The sequence below is a fragment of the Myotis brandtii genome, unplaced genomic scaffold (assembly GCF_000412655.1).
Source record: "Myotis brandtii unplaced genomic scaffold, ASM41265v1 scaffold52, whole genome shotgun sequence".
Taxonomy (NCBI): domain Eukaryota; kingdom Metazoa; phylum Chordata; class Mammalia; order Chiroptera; family Vespertilionidae; genus Myotis; species Myotis brandtii.
This window is the reverse complement of record NW_005369826.1, coordinates 1,589,100-1,613,060: the sequence shown is the minus strand read 5'-3', so window position 1 is coordinate 1,613,060 and position 23,961 is coordinate 1,589,100. Positions and strand designations below refer to the sequence as shown.

The window sequence follows — 23,961 nt, the reverse complement described above, 5'->3', positions numbered from 1 at the left end:
CTATTATGCCCTCCACAAAGAACAGTGGAATATTTAAGGTTTTGTGACATTCTTCAGTAAAGAGACCTGTTTGCCTGTGTTTTTCCTATACTTAAGTTGCAAGATTTTCCTATCCACATACTCTAAAATGTATCTGCCAAAACCAAGAAATGTAATTGGAAATTTACTAGCAAATAGTATTATCTCTCTGAAATTAACATTACGTTACTAATGACTTTTCATCGTCTTCCTTTCCAGCGGACTGTGGAGGACCTTTTGAACTGTGGGAGCCAAATACAACATTTACTTCGATGAACTTTCCAAACAACTACCCTAATCAGGCTACCTGTGAGTCACCTCTTTTCCAGGCCATGGCAAACAATTGTACTGTATTTATCAAAGTGTCCCCTTGAGGCAGCAAAGTAGATTACAAAGGTGTTACATCTGGATACATCTACATTTATGAGATTGCTTAATATAATGATAACAACAAGAATAACAATAATAAATTGCTATTTTAAGCAATTATTTCAGGTGCTCTATTAGTGCTTAATATAATTTTTTCAGTCACTTCTCACAATAATTCTTTCAAGCAGGTGCTATCCTATATAATAAAAGGGTAATATGCAAATTACTGACCCTAACAGCAGAAAGACTGGGAATGACTGGTCACTATGACACACACTGACCACCAGGGGGCAGACGCTCAATGCAGGAGCTGCCCCCTGGTGGTCAGTGCACTCCCACAGGGGGAGCTCTGCTCAGCCAGAAGCCAAGCTGACGGCTGTCAGTACAGCGGTGGTGGTGGGAGCCTTTCCCGCTTCCTCAGCAGCACTAAGGATGTCCGATTGCAGCTTAGGCCTGCTCCCTGTTCGCAAGTAGACATCCCCCGAGGGCTCCTGGGCTGCCAGAGGGATGTCTGACTGCCAGCTTAGGCCTAATACCCCGGAGAGCGGGCCTAAGCTAGCTGGTGGACATCCCCCGAGGGATCCCAGACTGTGAACGAGCACAGGCCGGGCTGAGGGACCCCCCACCCGACTGCACAAATTTTTGTGCACCGGGCCTCTAGTATATTATATTGAGAAACAAATGAGAATAGACTAATAGGAAAACACAGAGAGAGAGGGAGAGAGAGAAACATCCATGTGAGAGTGCAACATCAACTGATGCCTCCTGCACAACCCCCACCAGGGATTCGGTGGAGACCACAACCTGGGCATGTGCCCTTGACTGAGAATTGAACCAGCAGCCTCCTGATGCATGGGGCAATGCCCAACCAACTGAACCACTATGGCCAGGGCCAGATACCACTCTCTTAGTCACTCTCTTTGATTATACATATGATGCCTATGGTGTATATAACAAGGTGGCAATTCCATAGAATAAAGTCAGTGAAAAGTATAAACAGCAAAGAGTCAATTGTAACATCCTCACCTTTTGTAGATATAGCCTAGAGCCAATAGAGCAGCTAGAGTAATGTAATTAGACCCCCAGTAATAATAATAATAATAATAATAATTACTAAAAAAAATCTAAGTCTAGTAAGAAGATGGGTTAGCTGAAACTGCACAAATTCTATCTATAGATCATTACTCCTAAATGGAGAAGTTCATTAGAGCTGGATAGAGATTGTGTTAAAGATGCAGTTCCCAGCTCCTCCTGCAAAGATTCCACTTTGGTGGGAGAAAAAGACATGTTTTTTCCCATGGCCACACCTGGTTAGCACCATGGATCTAAACAGAGACTTCTACCAGTGAAAGAAATGGCCCCATGACAGTGAAAAATGTGCTGTTAGAAAATGTCAACTGTTCTTGCTTCAAATGATCCAGAGATAAGTATCACTTTCATAGAATAATAGAGTCACTATTTTAGGGAGATATCTGATTTAAAAATAATAAACAGCCATTAATTTAATTTGACTTGTTTGGGGAACCAGAGATTATCATCTCCACTTCACACTGAAGACATCTTTTAAACATATCACTTGTACAAAGTAATGCTTTGAAAAATCTGAAAACGGGCGGAACACTGAAAGAACAATTTGGAGAAATCTATTAAATGTATTGATTTATTCAACAAGCATATACTGAGCACTTTATTTGTTAGGCACTGAAGTAAGTAAAGAAGAAACAAACATAATTCATTCTAAAGGAAGTTTCAGATAAATTGTCAGGGATTACAAAATGCCTGGGGTACTGTCATAATAAGGATAAAAGCAGAATGCTATGGAGGGACATGAAAGGTATGTAACACATGGGAAGTTCAGAGGTTAGGTGACATGATTTTTTTTCTTGAATCTTCAAGCAAAATTAAGGAGCAGTAAAAAACGAAATTGGGGAGGGAAGGAATCTTGCACCATGTTAAGCAGTTTGGATTCATTCTGAGAGCACTGGGGAGACTTCCAATGGTTCACATGAAAATAGTGGCAAAATCAAGCTTGCATTTTAGATGAATCCATCTGGCTTGTAGGATCAGAGATAGGTAGCAAGGGAAGAGAGCCATCAGCATCACCAAATAGATAATGAAAAACAAGTGACTTAAACTCAGGGAGTGGCAATGGGGACTCAGAAGTAAATGAGACCAAGGGATTGAGGAGATGGTATTGGCTGGCCTGGGTGATTGATTGGCTGAGAGAGGAGGTCAAGGAAGATGCAGAGGTTTCTGATGTAGACAACTGTGAGTGAATGATTAGTGGTGCCATTTACTGAGATAGGAAGGATAAGAAGAGAAATGAGCTTAGGGAGGAAATAACTCCGTATTCTATTTATTACACATATGAGTTTGGGATACATACATTCATACACAATAAATAATGTATCTACTTCAGAAGAAAAGCACAGAAAATAAAAACTGGAAGTCATTACTACGTCCATGAAATGATCTTCTTTATGAGTGAATAAGAACACATACAAAATGAGGAAAGGACCTAGAACGGAATCTAAAGAATAAATTGTTTAAGGAATCAATAAAGAACAGGAGTGTTTATTGATACTAAGGCTGGTAATGTTGTTTTGTGTGGGTTTTTTTTTTTCCAAAATGAACTACCAGTAAACAACATGTTTAAATAATGACAAAATCACTTAAAGAAATAGCAAAGATTCCTTGTCCTACAAATTGCATTTTAATCACCCCATTTTCCTCTAAAATGAATCATGAGAAATAAGATAATGAAACTAGAATATTAATATCTTTGATGTTTATAAAATGTACTAGTAGATTGTAGGAGCAAAATACTATGTGTAAGCTTTGATTAAAGTATGCCACTTTATATAAAATAAAACAAATTCAGTTTCAGTAAATCACTTCAAATTTTACTGAAACTTTACTATAAATACTCATAACTAGACCAATATATTTCCTCACATACACAGAAAAAACAACAGTTTGGAGTATTGGTTTTCATAAAATAGAAAAAAATTATTTGAAAGTGATTTGAAATTCTCAAGAGAGTTAGCTTTTAAGAAAAATAAAAAGAAGCATGTTCTAAACTAAGTGCTATTATTTACTACTTTTCAGGTGTTTGGAATTTAAATGCACAAAAGGGAAAGAACATCCAACTTCATTTTCAAGAATTTGACTTAGAAAATATTGCAGATGTAGTTGAAATCAGAGACGGTGGAGGAAATGAGTCCTTGTTCTTAGGTAAGTCTGCAGTTTAAATATTGTGATGGTTGTATGGCTCAAGATGTTGGACTGATGGAGAGAGCATTTCTCAATAAATGTAATCATGCTTTTAGTTGCTACTAGCAGGTGTTAATTCCCTACAATAAGCATTACACCTTGGAGACTAAGAGCTAAGGACACCTGTTATGCAGTTTTCTATGCATTGTGTGCACATCAGGTGCACAAAGATAACTATTAAATCAAATTTTATTTCATATCAAACTAACAAAACAAATTGCATTCATTATTTTTCTATGCATTGTGTGCACATCAGGTGCACAAAGATAGCTATTATATCAAATTTTATTTCATATCAAACAAAACAAATTGCATTCATTATCATTTTATTTTATTTATTTTTTGCATACATTATTATTTTAATTGTCTTTGTCTCTAGTACTAGCTGCTTCTAATAAGTTTCTAAAAATGATTAAAAATCTGACCAAAGTTGGTTTTCCCCCACAATCTATTGATCAGTAATTTTTAAATAGATGTGGGGAAAATGTACTATTCTAAAGGAAATTATTGTACCTAGACTATAAAATACATGTTAACCTAATAAAAATCTGTCAAATATAATAGTTGATATCTTATTTAACTACTACCAATTTTTAAGAAAGATGTATCTCTAGCTAAGTCATATATTAAAGTATAAAAATGCGTAATGGGTCAACTGGAATGCATGAACAACACACTTCACAAGTAAAAGTGTTTTATAACTGTGCTTTGGACTCACTTAAACCATTTTCTATAAAATCTGGCCCGATGCAATCAGTTTGCAATCACATGAAAATTTGACCATTGAATGAAGACTATAGAGGGCACTTTCCACAGTAATGAAGGGGCAGAGTGGTGGCAAGGGTTCCCTAGTTATACTAATCCAACACCCATTACATGGGTTTCTTCTGCAAAATCCCACAAAGTTCTAGACTGAGAGCTTCCTGTGAAAGGCTTTTGAGAGCCACACGCAGGACAAATAAGCAATGAAACAAGCAGTGAGGCCCAGAGGTCAGTGCTAGGAAGAATTGAGGAACTTCCTATGTGATTTTTCTTATGTACAATTATAAAAACATTTTCGTCACGTTGTCCTTCTAATAAAAACGTCAGTGTTCTCATGATCTAAGAAAAATCATTTCTTATCATTTCATCACTTATATGTACAAAAATTATTGAAAAGTAATAATTCCTGAAGGATCTCAGAATCCTACTTTTCACATTTGTAGGCAAACAGTTCTTTTGAAACAGAATTGCTTTCAGGGATCCAAAATATAAATTATTTAATGATATGAATGTATTTTTAATTTGCTTAAGCCTTTAATGTTAAGTAGAGTATTTCATTGTTTATGCAACCCCCAAATCACAGGGATTATTGCAAAAAAAATTTGAAAACTACCATTTAGATTTATATAATCTGTTTCTAATTAATCCATCCTTCAGATTAGGTGAATGATTCCACTCACAAAAAATGTCAAATAAGTTTGGATAAAGTTATTAAGGGAGACTATATTCTCCACTGTTTCATAACAGTCTTTAGAAGCATCCAAATAACCATTTTTCTGGGATAACATGAGCTTGAATAGTAGTGGTGCTAGTCAGCCAGAGAATGTTATGAGTAATTCGTCAATAAATTATAGAGCCACAGAAACCTCAAGTAATATTGGAAAAAATCATTAGAGAAGTTGGCTTCCAAGAAGCAGTGTCCAGAATATAGAAGAATGTACACATTGCATGGAATGGAGAAAATGGATATATTTCTTTCTAGACCCAAAAGATCATCTCACCGATTCTCTTGTTTTCCTTTGGAGCAGCTGTGTACACAGGACCTGGCCCAGTAAAGGATGTGTTTTCAACCACCAACAGAATGACTGTGCTTTTCATCACTGACAAAGCACTGACGAAAAGAGGGTTTAAAGCCAACTTCACTACTGGCTATGGCTTGGGGATTCCAGGTAAGTGTACTTGGGATTACGTGTGGCATTGTGACTTTTGGAGCAAAACGATGAAAGCATATAGGACTTCAAGGCCTAAATACGTTTCAATGTTTGCATTCTATAAAACACTCATTCTCCTCATCTTTAACAAAGATTGTCTTCCTCCCTTTACATCTATTTAACCACTACCTGAATATGTTCAAAGCAGGAATCCACATTGTTTTTCAACAAATCTATTTGGCCCTTTCTGGTGTGTGAAGAGTCAGTGGATTTTATTCACTGAAGTGGGCCATTTTAAATGTTAAAAATGGGGTTGTTGGCGCTGTGAGGAAGGAGGACTGTCTGTCACATACCCTCTGCCAAGAGCATTTTTAGAGAACAGCAGGGAGACAGGCAAGTGAGCTGTTTGAATGCCAACAACATCCAATTAAAAGATTAACATCATTAACTTCTTAGAGACAAGCAGGGTAAAGCCAGTTCTATGAAGGATGAAGGAATTTGATGCTGATTTTTGCTGGTATGCACAACCTCCTAACCTTCTATTTTTATTATATTCATGTCATAATTAGCAGGGGGATAAAGAACAAAATTGTTTCCTGCCTGCTCATCACGGATACATCTATACCTTTATATTCATCTATAACTCTCCGCATTCAACAATCCACAGGGAACTTTTTCTCACTTGCCGCTCCTCTTGGACTATGATTTCTCTTATGCTACTGCCCACGACTCTGTGGTTCTCTCTGGGTGCAAATACATCACAAAGACAGAATACAGGTTACTGCCTCCATCTACCTTTCCCTTCCCTAGGAGAGCGTGGCCAGTTTGTCTTTAATTAGAATGTCTAGAAAAGAGGTAGGGTGGGAGCTTTGATCCTCATCAGGCCTATTATCCAATCCCACATCCATCTGTGCTAATACCTGTTCCTCCACTCACACCTGGCCTGGGCCTGTGACTGCATCACAGAAAGCTATATGCTTTCAGCTTTGTAGCGAATGTGAAAATTGACCTGTATTTTATCTACCCTCCCCCTGACTAGAAGCGACAATTGTGAGAGTCTATAATGGATGTGCAGGAAAAACATAAAGCCACAATTTGAAAACAATAGGCATTTCTAAAGGGAAAGAACCAATCAAAGCTAACAGTAAAAGGTATAATGGGGGAAATTTTTATAAATCCTGGATATGATTGAAGTGACGTAAAAATCACGAAATCTTACTGTGGGCTGTAAAAAATTAATAAACAGGTCAGCGCTGTAACTTTCTTGTTTAAATTTTGAAATTTCAAAAGGAAGACTTTGAGTCAAAAGTTAAGCAAGTTTTATATGTTGCTGATTTGATGATAAACACTTAAAAACAGTAGAGTGATATTTCTAAGTCTTTAAGGAGAAACTGCTGCATTAAAAAATGTAGAGGCATATGAATGATATTGAATTATGTGCTCAGTTCTGCAAAGTATCTTCAAATAGAGCAAGCAAATACCTAATACCTACTGTACCGGAGGGGAGGGACTCCCAACTTTTTTCTAAGAATAATGTCATGGAAAGAACTTTTGAAAAAAGTATTATATTTTCAAAGAAATGGAGGTGAACATTCAAACCAACTGAACTATAAAAACATATTTCTAACCAAAAGGGAGAAAATTTATTCAGAACTCCAAACAATTGAAATGATTATTGGCCATTCCACCACCTGCACCAGAGAAAGCATCTAAAAACAAAATTTTAGAGATGGTTAGTCTTTAAATCCATATTTTAAATTTTAAGTGAGGAGGGAAGAAAGAAGTGGAAAAAGAATAAGTAGCGAAAAGGCAGACAGCAATAAATCTTTCCTATTAAAAATATTACAGCCACTGGTTTTTATCAGAGTTTCATAATGAGATAAATACCCCACCAAGGATTTTGAAAAATATAAGCAATTTCTATTCATGATAAAAGCCAAGAGAGAATAAACTATTGCTTCCAACACAAAATAGAGATCGGATTTTATGGTGTGGAGGTGGGTTATATTTGTTTGCCCTTTTGCTAGATTTCAGCTGCTATGATGATGTCATTTAGGAAGTAAATTATTTAGAGAAAATTCCCTTGATTGAAGTTAGAGCAGAGTCTTCCATGACCGTCGCTGTGTGGTGAGTATGCTGGGAATGTGTTTTCTCATTCCTCCTGGACACGGGACAGATGCTGCTGGGGAGCAGAAAATTGAGTGATTGAGTTGTCATCAGCACAATCTTCTCCCAGAGAGATTTTTAACGCCAAAAAAACTGAAAAGCAATTATAGGACCAGGGAATTGGCAGCAGAAGATAATCAAGCTGGTAATGGAAAGAGGGGTTGGGCACACATATCTGTTTATATTGGTGCTCTGCTTGGCTGGTCATTTTGGGAAGAGTGTAAAAGGGATATCATAAATGTTCAGCATTTTTGTGCTTCATTTATCTTCTGAGATATTTTTGGGACAACTTCCAAAGTCTGTATTTGAAATGTAAAACAATTATATGACATGTTTTTATATCTCCTTTATCCTATTTTTAACATTTCCAGTTACATTCACCTGGAATGTATGAAGTATAGATTTATTAAGATCGGTCTCCCACAAAAGTTCCCTTGTTGCTCTTTTCTGATATCAAGAGTCTTCATTTGGAATTTAGCCGTACTTATCAGGCAACTGTGGAAGTGGCAGCTGATTACATTGAAGGTTTAGAGCCCTCTCTAGATTATGGGGCATGTGCCTTAGAGATCAATTCAGTTTCATCCAAAACCAAGCATATGTTGACTAAATGAGGCAGGGTTACTGGAGACTTCATAAAAAGGATATGGGGAAATTCATTTCTTAGCAGTATTTTTCTCTCTCTTGCCACTATGAGTATAAAATGATCAGAAATAAGATTTCAGAGACCACAGAGAATTAAACTTTCGAACTAAAGACTTCTAAATGAAGCTGAACTGCTATATGTTGTTGAAAAGAATAAGAATCCAACTCATGCATGTAAAGAAAATTTTAAAGAGTTTATTTAGACATCTCCTCAGATTTTATTACTTCTAGTCAGTTCAGTAACAATAGACCATTTTGCCCCATTCAGCAATTTTTCATTCAATGCATTCCTCTTACAGAAACAAGTTCATTTTTCTAGACTCCTAGCATATAACCTTTAACATCTTTCACTAGAGCACAAAAAGCAATTGCAATTTTCAAATCTTTACAAATGTTTTTATTCATATTTTAGTTCAGATATTTAAACTTCCATTCAACAAATATGCATTTTTCCAATTAAGTAAAACTTGACTATACTAGTAAAATTATCAATCAGTTTATCTATGGTTAAATTACTGGCATTGAGACATAATGATTTTACATAATGACTTTAATAAGCTATGAAAACAAAGTAATGAGATAATTTAAAAATAACTAGTGGTGACTAACATTCTATAAGTATATTAAGATATTTGATCATAGATATGTAATTAGGCCATCAACTTTTAAAATAAATATAATAAATATTAAAGTACAGATTTCAAATAGAATATGGAAATATAAACACATGTACAGCAAGTTTTAAACCTTCCATTTTAGTATTAAAGGAGAATTAATACTAGAAAGATAAAATATAAAGTTAACTAAAATATTAATGTTGCCTGTAGTTCCTCTTACAGAAACAAGTTCATTTTTCTAGACTCCTAGCATATAACCTTTAACATCTTTCACTAGAGCACAAAAAGCAATTGCAATTTTCAAATCTTTACAAATGTTTTTATTCATATTTTAATTCAGATATTTAGACTTCCATTCAACAAATATGCGTTTTTCCAATTAAATAAAACTTGACTATACTAGTAAAAGAGTAAAATTATCAATCAGTTTATCTATGGTTAAATTACTGGCATTGAGACATAATGATTTTACATAATGACTTTAATAAGCTATGAAAACAAAGTAATGAGATAATTTAAAAATAACTAGTGGTGACTAACATTCTATAAGTATATTAAGATATTTGATCATAGATATGTAATTAGGCCATCAACTTTTTAAATAAATATAATAAATATTAAAGTACAGATTTCAAATAGAATATGGAAATATAAACACGTGTACACCAAATTTTAAACCTTGCATTTTCTAAAGGAGAATTAATACTAGAAAGATAAAATATAAACTTAACTAAAATATTAATGTTTGCCTGTAGAATATTTGGTTGTCTTCACCCATTTATTATCTCACTAATCTGGTTAAAAATATGTGTTCATGAAACAAATTGATAATTACATTTACAAGAACCCCCTTAATAGTATTACATTTGATATAAATAACCTACTTCTCTCATAGGGCAAAGATTTTTAGAAATAACCAGCCAGGCCATGTCTTCCTTAAAATATTTTTTTATTAAGATAACTTAGATTTGGGTTGAAAAAACATAAATTTTCAAAGTTGAAAATAAGGTATGCAAATAGCTCCAATTATTGTTGTAAGATACCAGAGGAATGGATTAGGTATGATTTCTTGTTGTTTATACGATTATCTGGAGGGGGAAGAAATACAGTTGGCATCTGGAAGAAAAATATTAACTTAAAATTATTAATGCAAAGGATGACTTTTAAATGTTACTATTTTTGCTGTTAAGAATGTTATTTATTGAGTATTCAATGTATTCATATTAGTATGCTAAATACATTTTATTTTTTTAACTTACTTTTATGATACAATTAAGACATAAATAAGAGTTGTTTCAATTGGAGAGTCAAGGAAACTGATTCTCAGAAAGATTTTAATTTATTTGTTCCAGGTCAAAAATAAATAAAAAGGAAATGGCTAAATTGCAGATCAAACCAAGGTCATATGATTACTAAGCCCATGGTTTAACCACGGTTCAACTTCAAATAAAATGTATTTAGTACATTAATATGAATACATTGAATGCTCAATGAATACAAATTGGTTGTGTTGGAGCACCCCTCACTTGCTGTGCTGAATGGCACCATATTCCCCTCTCCCACTTGAAAGTACTCCTCCTCAATAATTATATGTAGACTATTTTTTAGAAAAAGAAACTCTAATCATTTTTCTAAAATAACTTGAAATAGGTGATGGGTATTGATAGTTGCTGAACCAGTTTAGTTTTTTGGTTTTTTGTGGGTTTTTTTTAGTAAGTATACTATAACTATAGTAACTCTCTTTATTAGATCGTATTAGTATTACCAGTGCTCTCAGATTTGGGGCTTCAACCTAGATTCTAAAACAACACAAATGATTCTTTCTTTTCATGTGCCATTACATTTGGTCGTCATAAATTGAGAAAGTCTGTGGAGATTAGTACAATTTAGCTTTGAAACCATTTTCACTTAAATTGTGTCTCCTTGAAAACAATATAATAGTTTATGATTAATTTTCTCTTATAACTTTTAAAATGCAGGTTTCCCTCTTCCTTATTTTTATCAAATGCTCTGGCTTCCTGATCATGCCTGTCCATGTGCAGTACAGGGAAAGAGGCATTAGGCCCCTCCATACCCAACCACCATCTACCTTCCAAATCCCACGTGGTCCCCCACAGAGACCCTGATATCAGCATGTAGCTATGTCTCCTAAGCCATAATTTGAAAACACCTTGAGGGAAGCAAACCCTTCTCTCTGTGTCAGATTACAGTTGTCTCCTTAAAACCAAACAAACAATTCCAGCAGCACCCACTCCTTTCAAACAATGAATCGTTCCAGTAGATGTCTTTCTGCACAACTCAAACTCTAGAAACCAACTCCAGCCTCCAGAACTACTTAGTTCCTTCTTGTCCAATCTCTTCATTTTTCTCCTATTTCTTCATGTGCTGAGCACATTCTATGACTCTAACGCTGCATTTGGAGTTCAACCCCCAAATTCCTTCCACATTATTGCAGAGTTTCCATTTCTTTTTTTACTACTTTTTCCCATCTGGCTACACTTTGAGTTTCCAGCCTGGTCCAACTTTGGTCCCACCCAAAGGCAACATCCACATTTCTATAAAATAAAGGTTTGGAGGTATCATTTTCACAGTGTTCCCATCTGGCTACACTTTGAGTTTCCAGCCTGGTCCCACCCAAAGGCAACATCCACTTTTCTATAAAATAAAGGTTTGTAGGTATCATTTTCACGGTAAAGCCAAGAGTTCTTTCTCTGCTTGGGTAACACTCCAATGATTGTTGCTTGTATGTTCATTTTGGAATGGAGGAATTTATTGAAGAAAGATCAACAAAGATTTTGAGGCAGGGGTGTGTCATGACCCATGCTCTGATGCCAAGGAGATGCTTAAGGTTCTGTCCACGGTCTTCTCAAGTCCTATCTCTGGCTTTGACCCTATTCTTTCTGAGACATTCTGAGCATCTAAGTGTATAGTCTTATTCAATAGCAAAGCTAGCTCAACCATGTGCTGCTTAAAAGGGCTTGATTAAAGGGACAGAAATGGGGTGGATACTCCAAAATCCTCTATTTGTCATTGCTTTATCTTATACAATAAATATTATTTCCCCATAGAGCCCTGCAAGGAAGACAGTTTTCAGTGTAAGAATGGAGAGTGCATTCCACTGGTCAATCTCTGTGACAGTCTTCCACACTGTCAGGATGGCTCTGATGAAGCACGCTGTGGTATGTATGCTTTACTTTTAGGAAAATACTTTTATCACTTTAGCCTCTAAATTTGGGTTCTACCAATGCGAAAGAAAGATTATGAACGTGCTTCTTAGGACATGTTTTAATGCTTCGGTATATGGACATTTCCCAATGATAGCACCTCTGTTCCCACTCTAGGTAAGAGAAAAGTTAAAATGCAGGCCCCAATTATTTATTTTTTGTTTAAATTTACTACACTTAATAACTAAGTCAGAGACAACCCATATTTAGGGAGAAAGCGTAAAATACCACAGAGAGACAATAGCCCACACCAGGCACTTGAGCACCACTCCTATTGAAGATCATACTCTGAGCATTGCCTATGCATAGAGGCACCCTCATCTTTACTTATAACTGATTTTCTTAGACATGGTTCTTTCATCCCTGTTTCTTCATAATCTACTACTCCTGCATTGAGTCTAAGTGAGTCCAGCCCCACTCCAAATCTATAATATCATGAGTAATGGCTACTTTTATTATGTCTTCCTTTTGTTTCTCAGCAAATATTGAATGCTACTTATTCTGTGCCATGCACTGTAACTAAGTGCAGTAAAACAAGAATTAGCTCTATTTCAGCCATGAGAAAACTGTTATATAAAGAGGAAAAGTAAGTCCACCAAATTTGTATTTTCAACTTGGGCATTTCAACATGCTCTTAAGAAAAATTGCAACCAATCTCTAAACTCTAAATATTAAGAACATTGCACATTTAGTTCAGAATCCATCATTTAGTTTTATCCACTTAGGTCAAAATGACCCTGTGTCTAATCTCTTTAGTACGTCTCTTCAATGGCACGCTGAGCAACAGTGGTTTGGTGCAGTTCAGGATCCAGAGCACATGGCATGTAGCTTGTGCTGAGAACTGGACCACACAGATTTCAAATGATGTTTGTCAGCTGCTGGGACTAGGGTAAGTAATTCTACTCAGCTCTCTTTTTGAGATTCTCAGACTTTTGATTTGGTATCAAACTGGGTTTATTAAGATACTTAAAATGTATGGAATTTATGAATTTAGAAAGCACACATGAGCAAAAGGGAGAAAAAAAATCTTGATTATCCCATTCTCAAAATGTCTTCCACTATTGATAGCTTTTCAATAAATATGTCATAAATATAAGTATGTAGAAAGATTATAAAATCATGCGACCTAATACATTATGTTCTGCTTTATAGCCTACTTATACATGCATATTTCTGATATCATTAAATCTATTCTATAGATTATTATTTTAAAGAAATTAAATATTTCATTTTATGCTATATCATAATAGATATAACTAATTACAAGCATGCAGAGAACATACTTTTCCTATATCTTTGTAACTTGTTTACAATACTTTTGTTGTTGTTTTAGAAAATTTGTAGCAGTGTAATTGTTATGAGAAAAGATATGTAAAAGTTTAAGACTTTTCCAAAAAGTATGTCAAAAGTATCTCAAAAGTTGTCCAATTATGTCATTTTTTTCTGCCCTGAACCGGAGAATGGTTTTCTAATTTGTTCTAAAAGATTAGATAAAGTTACAAAGAGATATAATTTCAGTCCATGTCTACAAATACCCTCAGCATTTGGCAATTATCTCAGCTTTTCTAATTCATAAAAAATATAATTGATTGCTTTCCTCATAAGGGGCCCTTCTTTCTAATGGATTAATAAGTCATATAATAGTCTTCATGCTATACAACACAGATTTTTTAAATTTACTTTTAAATGTTTATTTTTTTAACCCAAAACATATTTTCCACTAGAAATGCCATCAGTATAATGGTAAGTTCTTCGTGTAACCCATATGGCTAGTCTACAGTAGACTGGGAGAGTTATACTCTATATTATTGTCAAGTGCCTAGCAACCACATCCTAGTAGACGTATTTTACAACAGGAAAATGTGTTGAGGCTCCAGTCAGTGTCAGAAATGCTCCATAACTTTCTACAATTGGATTGAAAGCTATCAACTCCCTTTACCTTCTACAGTGCTGGTCCTTTAGAATGGGAACTCCCCAACTCCAAGCCTCATTCAAGTGATGTCAGGCTCAATAGGAAGTCAGTCTCTATCAAGAGGAGGAAATGAGTGTCATCATCCATTATGTAAATAATTATCAGTTTGGTTTGTACCTATTAGTTGGAATCTTCCTGCACTTTGTATATATTATCCTTTTTGTTATACATTGTACCTTGTGTTCTAACAAAAACCCTTTGTACCTTGTATTCTAACAAAAACCCTTTCAACATGGGGGCCTTTGAGACATATAGAGTCTTGAAGGCAGGTGAGTTACAGGGAAATAGTGGTTTTTTGATGAAGAGTCAACCAAACACCAAAACTGACAGGTGTTTTTCTTATTCTCACTTTAAGCAAGGCACTGGGTAAATGGTATTGATTCCAGGTTCCCTCTTTAATGTTGATTTCAGTTCAGTGGTGAGTTCACACTGGTGAGGCCCTAGGAAGTCATTTGCTTCCACTACTAGAGTCGCCAGTAATGCTGAGGAGCTGTTTTACAGACTCGTTTTTCTTATTCTCACTTTAAGCAAGGCACTGGGTAAAAGCTGTTTTACAGACAGGAACTTAGTAGAGTAGGCTGAAGCGATTGGTAACTTGACCTCGTTTCCACGGCCGATGAATCCGCATGATATGTACAATGGGCTTTCACCACACAGGGGCTTGTGATCCAATTCACCACCTTTCTAAGCATCCCTATATGATTATAAACATAAGAGTTTTTTCTACCGTGGTTTGCGAATCTTAACTAGTTTCCTGGAGGATATAGGGGATTAAGATGAGTCATTTACGAAGATCAAAAAGGTCAACACCTTGTTTGACAGAAATTTTCTTTTAGTGATTTTGAATGACATATGTTGAGTGATAGCCTAGTACAGATTCCTGCATTGCATGAGAGAATGTACTGGAAAGGAAACATATATTTTATTACTTTTTAACAGTTGCTAAAATAAATGTATCATGTTGATTCCTCCCGGATCGGAAATCTAAGCATTAGCAATGATACCCTGTCTGTCCCATGGATGAATAAGACATTATTTCTGCTTCAAATGTGGTAGGGATAGGCACATAAATAGATCATTACAATATAATGTGATAAAGTCGGTGTGCTCTAGGAGAACCTGCTCAATTTGTGCATGTCAGGAAAGGCCTCCTAGCAAATGGCCAGGGCTGAGTGACTGACAGCCAATTCCACACACTGTGCACTGTCTATTTACATGTTTTCCCCAGCCAGATTTCCCTCTCTAGTTCACTGACCTCATTTCCTATGAATCACACTCCTTCCATCTGGAGACAGGGACAGAGAACTAGATTTTTTATTTTTTTTTAGTGTGTGTAAAGCAAGCAGTACATCCCACTGCCTTTGATGCAATGTTTTTGGTGAAGGTCAGACACTCGCTTTCTTCAGAAATGAGTCAGGTAATCTCTGCGAAGACTTTAATCTTCGGGCCTGCACCTATTAAATAGTCTCTATAGTGCCCTGGTAATTGAAAGAAAGTTATAGCCTTAATGAGAATTTGTCTGGACTGGCAACTCGGTGAGTTTAAAATGATGTGTTTGGTGCCCTGGAAAGTAATTTAGCAGTCAATTTATTAAAAAGGCACCATGGTCTCTCAAGATTATTTATGCAGATAGGCTACAAAACGCAATTCCCCAAAGATTCTAGTAAATCGTATGAGGCAGATTTCATCAGCCTTCCCTTTTCAAAATGAAACATTTCCGTTCCCTGCCATTTATAGCATGCATAAGTAAAAAGTACCTTGAACAAAATTTTCATGTCTCTGATCAAAGCATGAAAGAAAACATTTTATACTGATGCAAGAATAAATGTGCAAGAAACTTGAGTGGTGATTGTTAAGGTGATAACTGTAGTTATTAGTGAAGCACTCTACCCTGTCGCTTACCCAGTGAATGAACTATGCAATTGATTTGCCTTGCTAAGCCATTAAAAACTAGAAGTCACTTTTCCTTCTAAAAAAAAGTAATTCCAACTGTTCAACTTTTAAATAGTGCTGTATTTCTGAAACCAGGAGCAATTTTGATTACAACTCATAAAATCTAATATATTTTCTTCCTACTTTCTTTCAACGTTTTTCTTCTTTCTCTTCTCTTATTTTTCTTCTTTATTTTTGCTCCCTTCCTTGTTTCCTTATTCACTTCCTCCTTTTCTCTCTTATTTCCTTCCATTCTCTTCCTTTTTCTATAACATTATCTTTTCAAAAGAAAGGGGAGTGATTTATAGAAAAATATATGCAGTAAGATTAACAGAGTGTTAGGTGAAAATAATGTCCAAGAAAAAAAGAGGCAAATCTATAAAACATTCAAGGTTGGCATAATTACTAATATTTGTGTCTGAGATTTCTGGAAACCCACGCAAAAAGGAAAACATTAAAAATCACGTGACTTTAATTCTGAGATAACACACATGCCACCAGTTCCATAGGGAAGACAGGTTTCTCCTGACACTAAATTCTAAAGGAAATGTTGCATCTATGTCCTTATAAAATAATAACACATTGAAAGAAATATATGCACTGAGAAAACTTCACCGTAAATGTGGAGGTGTATGTTATATGCCTGTTATTCAACAATGAACTCCAATGCCAGCTGAGAAAACAATGTTACAAATTGTTGGAGAGCAGGAGAGAATTCACCCACTCTCCCCTTCTTTAGTTCTTTTGGCTGGACTGGTTATAAAATAATAAAATTGACACAAGGCTGAATTAGCAAGAGAAAAGTAAACAATTTAATACTTGTGCACAGGAGAGTCACAATATGATGCCCAGATCATAAAATGGGGCTTGAAGAAGTGAGGAAACCAGGCACCTTCCTATACTTTTTAGACAATAAATTTGTGAGAAACTGACAAAGCAAAGAAAGTTGGTGCTCATTAGAAAGGAATCTACGCAGGTTTGAATATTCCTTAGAGAGGAATCTAAACGAAGTTTGGGCTTGGGTAGTAAATCAGTAAAGGCATTTGTTTACACAGGCTTTCCAACTCTGGATGTTATAAGTCTTGTGACAAGGTTGTCTCTCAGCCCTTCCGAAGGGAGGGCATCTATCATGGAGATTTATTTCCTGCTTTTAGGGGGACAGAGGAGAGTCAGAGAGCTCTTCTTGCTCTTGCTGTTTCTCTGGTGATTTTAGTTCTAAATAGTCCATATTCCTTTGAGGAATATCTTGGGGCAGCCAACACAATGAATTAAGGTCAAATTGTCCAAGATGTTGTCCATAGATCCTGTCTCTGACAGCCATATTTTTGGTAGAAGATGCCAAGTTTCTTTCCTTCCCAAAACCATTCCATCTGTAAGATAACAGAGAGCAGCTACAGACTGACCCATCAATCTCCCGCTTGTTCTTCATACAGTAGCGTTACCCATTGGACCAGCTGGGACCTCGGTTCTTTTCATCGATGTACAAGAGATTTTAAGGTCAATGAAAATGAAAGTAAAGCAAAATGGGGTTTGTTGAAGATATTCCAAACGAGGAGAGGAAGGACCAGTAGAGAAAGAGTGCATGACCTCAACCCCTGCACTTAAAAGAGGGATTATCTGGGTGGAGACTTATATTTGCATTCAGGGATGATTGACAGAAACTATCTTTCTTCTGGGCATGCCACAGGGAGCGGGATCAAAACAAAAATGCAAATTTTATTATAATTAGTTCAGGATCCTAGTAAGGTCACATTGAGGTCATGTTGTTTTCCTCTGAGCTTGCTCAAAGAACCTGCCTGCTGGTGGTCCGCTGGGCCCCGCATAGACAGACAGTCTGAAGGCAATGTTGGTCCGTCCCCTGTTCAGGGCACCCAGGACCGGCCCCACCCCAGCCACTCAAGTCTAACTCCCTACCTAGCAGTAGGTTGCACAAAGGAGGAAATTAATTAAGTGGAGATCATTTCTTCTCTTGGCATTTCTTTCCTTCTGTGTGCCACAGAATTTTAAGAGTCGAGGTCAGAAAATCTAAAATTAATCAAGCTTACCTGTGGGCTAAAAGCTATCACGGTGCTGGGGGAATGCTAGGCGTGTTGCTCTCAATGTGGCAAATGAACAAGCGATTTTAGTTGAAATGTGTCTGGTGCTTAAGGGGAGGCTTCGCCACCCTTTGCCTTAAATCCTTGTAATTCACTGATCCCTAGCCTATTAAAATGCTCTCCCCTACCTTCTTCCCTGCCAAATCAATCCTCATTCTTTCCCTCCAATCTGAAAAGGAGCGTCCATTCTTCTCTTTAAAAAACCCTTTCAGCCTAATCCCACCTGGCTCAGTTCATTACTTAAACCGTTTGGGAGTGTGAAATGAGCTCCAGTGCCGGGCTGCTGCTTTCACAGCATCGGTTATTCTTTTTAGCTTTAATGTGTCCCAAAGCTTCACACATCCCCACCTAAGCTCCTGCTTTAGGGAGGAATGCTTATCACAGCTAACAGTCTGGGGGCGAGACAAAGAGCGAAACCTAAGCAGGGCCTGAGGAGAAAGGCAGATTTAATGCTGTGCAGGACGCCTTGGTGTATCCTTCTTTCTCTCTCTAGAATTCACCCGTGAGTATAACTATTTTTATATACTTGGGATACAACCTCAAAAATAATAATAATGAGTTGCATCTGTGTGCTTTTTTACTCATATAGAATAAGGTTTCTCTGAAGCCAGGGAGCCCTGTGAGGGTGCACAGCCTATAAAAATGGAAATAAAGATTTAGAAGTAGGTAGTCAGGAGGCATTAGCATGTCAAAAAAGCAGTGCTATCTGGGCTTTTCTATGTGATACCAAACTCCTGATTTCCGGGAGCTATGCAAATATGTGATAGAGTTATCTGAATCTGCAGAGCTGGACCCGTTTTCAGGATTTAAAATATGCCAGCTCTAGTTGTCATCTGGACAGAGTGCCTTTCTAAAAATTAACAACTAATTTCCTTGCAAGAAAAAGAAACTGAGGCAGGAATTTAGTTGCATGTTTAATATTCGCAGAACTTAATATAACGTATTCTCTCTTAACAGTTTAAATTTTTAGTTCTGAGGTTTTGTTTTTCAGAGTGACCGCATAAAATTGCTAACCTTTTATTTTGCCAAGAACATTTTCAATTATTTTTATTATTTCCATTATTTCTTTTTTAAATATATTTTTATTGATTTCAGAGAAGAAGGGAGAGGGAGAGACAGAAACAACAATAATGAGAGAGAATCATTGATTGGTTGCCTCCTGCATGACCCATACTGGGGATCAAGCTCATAACCCGGGCATGTGCCCTTGACTGGAATGGAACATGGGGCCCTTTCAGTCCACAGGCCGACACTCTATCCACTGAAACAAATCAGCTAGGACTCCAGTATTTCTTAAAATAAAAAATAAGTTGTTTTAAATTTTTTTTGCCACTTATGTTCTGTTTACTATGAATATAAACTAGAATAAATTATGTTCCATCCAAAAAAGGATGAGTTCACCTTGGCAGGATTTCAATTGCAGGTAGTCTATCTCAAATTAATTTCCCAGTTCTGACATCGAGCACTGACTCCAGGAAATGTTCACATGAACTGATAGACTGTATACACCACTCCTAGGTTGCTGATACCAATATTTCCTGCAAAAATTTAATTATGTGATTACTTTATGTTGTTTTTTCTAAAAGAAGGTTTTGTCTAATTATTCCAAATAACCCCAAACAACATATCTGTACCATTCACTGCAGTTTATTTTCTCATGGAAAGTTTGAGAATGAAAATGTAGAGAGGGACAATCTCAGAATATAAGATAATGTGTGTGTGTTTTCATGTGCATATGTAATCTCTATTTTTTTCATCCAGATAGTGAAAACATCCCTAAGGATCAGTATTTGAGCACACCAGGGCAGAATAATTAGCATTTACTAAATTCTTTATTCTTTAAATACATTCTTAATTTACTATGCTCTTTATTCTTAAGGTTTTGTCTCTAGTCTTCCTTTATCTGTAATAGGCTTATGGTAAATATATACCCGTCAGTCCCATCATAGGGCAATGCTAATGGTAGGTGTGTAATAAATAGATGCTAGATTAAAACTGATTTCTAAATAAATTTTCAATGTTTTTTCCAATTTAAATTTGTCCAGATTTTGTTTTAGAGAAATTAATGCATCTCCCTGCCCCCCCCCCCCCCCCCCCCCCCGCCCCAGGGTCTGTCTCAAAAGAGATAGCCAAGGGATAGAATAAAATCAGCTGGAGATAATAGAAGCATTTTAAATCCACATCTTTGTGATGGGTTTATCCTAATAACAAAATATCCAAAATCCTATATATTAAAAGGCTAATATGCCAATCGACCAAATGGCAGAACGACTGGTCACTATGACGTGCACTGACCATGAGGGGGCAGACTCTCAAGGCAGGAGCTGCCCCCTGGTGGTCAGTGTGCTCCCACAGGGGGTACACCGCTGAGGCAGAAGCTGGGTTCATGGCTGGTGAGTGCAGGGGCAGTGGCGGCAGCCTCTCCTGCCTCCGCGGCAGTGCTAAGGATGTCCAACTGCCCGCTTAGGCCCGTTCCCCTGGGCCATCAGTCGGACATCCCCTGAGGGCTCCCAGACTGCAAGAGGGTGCAGGCTGGGCTGAGGGACCCCCCGACCCTGTAAACAACTTTCATGCACCAGGCCTCTAGTATAATATAATCAAATAACAATATCCAAAACCACTTACTGAGCACTTTGTATGCTAAGGGCTTCATGTCTCATGTTATTTAATCTTCACAACAACCCTATAAGGTTAAAATGATCATTGTAAAGATGAGGTAACAAAAGAACCTACTGATTGAGAATTTGTCCAATTGTACTCCTGGTAGGGCCAGGGTTTTAAGCCCATAATCTGACTCAAAGCTCAAGCCTCTTACCCACTAATTACTAATCATTAAATCAATCTTTCACTGTTAATTGCAGTCCTAATCAATCATTTTAAAAACTTGTTAAAATCTTCAATAAAATAAAATCCAATATTTCAGATGAAAAAGTAAAAAAAAATACAAGATACTAAATTCTGAAGCATTACATATAGACTCTTGTTCCAGCTCTCTAGTCAGTGAATCAATGGTACAGGACAAATACTCCTTCTGTTTCTTTAAGGCATTGTCTCCCTTGAAAAAGAGAGAAAATATCCTCTACTGAGGTTTTCTCCTCTTATTGGTCATAACATCAATGAGTATTCTTGGAAATTCCTTACACAGATAGAAAAGGGTGAGTGTTGGCTTAGTCTGTGGAAGACATTGAACCTTCTTTTGAAAAGGCAATGGGTGAGCCCATCATGCTACCCAAAAAGGTAGGAACTGCATCATCTCCCTGTTAACCGGTAGAAGACAGTAGGAATTGGTTTCCACCCCAAAGGCATAGTTTTATATGAAAACTAAAATCTAAAGTAAATAAAGGGCAGAAACAAGATTAGGAGTTGAGAAGCTGAGCATCTCCAGCTGAGCTTCCAGAAGAAAGTCAGAATAATTGAGAGAAATCTTCAATTAAAACTCACAGTTGAGAGCAGGGATGTAAAAGATTTTCATTTAATTACTTCTGTCACATCCCATTCTGGCTCACCAGGTGACATTTGGAAGCCCAGGCTACATACTGTCTTTTTCAGAGCAACACATAACTGATGGCTTTACATTAGAGCTTGTGAGGCTTTGAAATGAATGGAATGATAAGCACAAAAGATTTTCTTTTTCTAGATTGTTCTTTGGCAACATGCATTTTTTAAAGGATGAATTATGCAACAATATGATGCAACAATTCTGTGAAGTTGTCATTAAATTGATCATTAGGGAAAACTATTGGACAATATAAATAAGTCAATATAAAGAAGTCAAAAATCAGATGCCCAAGTTATATATACACAAATTTTAACTTTAAGTAATATATAAGCATGCAAACAAGAACTTGAGGTATTAAGCAAAAATTATACCTACATCATTATGGTAATTCTATTAATTTGTGCCGTCTTTTAGATAGCAAAACATTTGAAGTTTTATATTAAAATGTTCATTTATATGTATGGAATTCCATAATTTCTTTCAGTATCCACCATTAGTGGTTTTTCATTTGTGCTTTGTTTTATCTCTATGTGTGTTTCCCTAGGAGTGGAAATTCATCAATGCCAGTCTTCTCTACTGGAGGTGGACCATTTGTAAAACTAAACACAGCATCTAATGGCAGCTTAATACTAACACCAAGGTGGGTCCCAAAATCTGTTCTTGAACAAGTTGCACATGGACTGGAAAGATGATAGATTTCAAAGCCAATCAGATTTTAATTCCACCACATACTAGCCACATAATCTTGGAAGTTCTTTATCTTTTTTATTCTTCAGGTAATCTCAAATAATCTCTAACTGGTCCTATCTGATAACATTGCCTAACCCCCATAGAAATGGTAAGACAGTCAAACAAGATATTGTATATGAAATTGTTTAGCACTGACAGTGATCCAGTAGGTTCTAGTTGCATGTCGTTTTCATCCCTACTCTCAGATTCATAAACAATAAGTCCTATTGAAAGAAATTGTGAGCCCTAGCCGGTTTTGCTCAGTGGGTAGAGTGTGGGCCTGCCGAATGAAGGGTCTGGGGCTTGATTTCAGTCAAGGGCATGTACCTCAGTTGCAGGCCCGATCCCTGGCCCTGATTGGGGCATGTGCAGGAGGCAACCAATCAATGTGTCTCTCTCACATCGATGTTTCTCTCTCTCTGTCTCTCCCCTCCCTTCCACTCTCTCTAAAAATTAATGGAAAAATATCCTCCAGTGAAGATTAACAACAAAAAGAAACAAAGAAAGAAATTTTTAGAGTTGGGATAAAGTGGTCCAATGTGGATTAGGTTAAAAAGAGCAACACAAGTTAGCTATCATCAAACGAGGAGAATGAGGAAAAAGTCATGGGAATCTTTGCTCTGCCTTAGCAAATAGAACATGGATACAAAGTGAGGCAGTCCAGACTTCTAGTTGTGCCTACATATTCTCTCTTGCTCTTTAAAATTAGATTCACTTTTATAGCTTTTACTAATGTTTTACAAAGCAACATTCTTTTCATATTCAAAGATCTGTTTTAGCTTAGATTATGTCATTTCCCCTGTCTGAGCATTATTGGTAATTTTTGTTGAAATTGACTTCTGAATCTCACAGTTCCATTAAAGGCCAGCTGTGGGCGGGAAGAAGTAACTGCAGGGCGAAGCCATCACTACACACAAGGGTTTAGGATGTCATGGTTGGTGCATTAGCTTGTTTAACAAACTCAATGGTGAAAAAGGAAATTATAAAATTATTCAGCTATTCATGAAAAGGTACCATTTCTGTGAGGTCAACCAGTAACAAACTGATAAAGGAGTATTTTTCGTACCCAAGGAGTTTGCAGTGGCATGTTTTATATGCATGTTTGCTGGGCCTTGAGATTATCAGTCTCATGGGGTGAAGCAAGCAGACTACTAGACTTCCTTTCTATACGGCAGGTCTAAATTTACATTACCGTTATAGATCTTGAGCAGTCTGCACGTTGAGAATTTCTTTTACTTATATCTTACTAGAGGCCCGGTGCACAAAAATTTGTGCACTCGGGGGGGAGAGGGGGTCCCTCAGCCCGGCCTGTGCCCTCTCACAGTCTGGGACCCCTCAGGAGATAACGCCCTGCTGGCTTAGGCCTGCTCCCGGGTGGCAGAGGGCAGGCCCAATCCCTAGGTGCAGCCCCTGGTCGGGCTCAGAGCAGGGCCGATTGGGGAGTTGGGGCACCGCCCCCTGTCATGCACAGAGCAGGGCGGATCAGGAGGTTGCGATGCCACCCCTAGTCA

The 23,961-nt window shown here is 36.9% G+C and overlaps 1 protein-coding gene across 1 annotated transcript in view; it reads left to right on the top strand.

The window, feature by feature from the left end:
• TMPRSS15 (transmembrane protease, serine 15) overlaps nt 1-23,961 on the top strand; it is a 103,629-nt gene that overhangs the window by 60,089 nt on the left and 19,579 nt on the right. The window contains exons 14-19 of the mRNA XM_005877429.2: nt 238-327; nt 3,496-3,621; nt 5,451-5,591; nt 12,067-12,177; nt 12,979-13,111; nt 22,266-22,361. Coding sequence (XP_005877491.1) covers nt 238-327; nt 3,496-3,621; nt 5,451-5,591; nt 12,067-12,177; nt 12,979-13,111; nt 22,266-22,361 — 697 coding nt within the window. The remainder of the gene's footprint in view (nt 1-237; nt 328-3,495; nt 3,622-5,450; nt 5,592-12,066; nt 12,178-12,978; nt 13,112-22,265; nt 22,362-23,961) is intronic.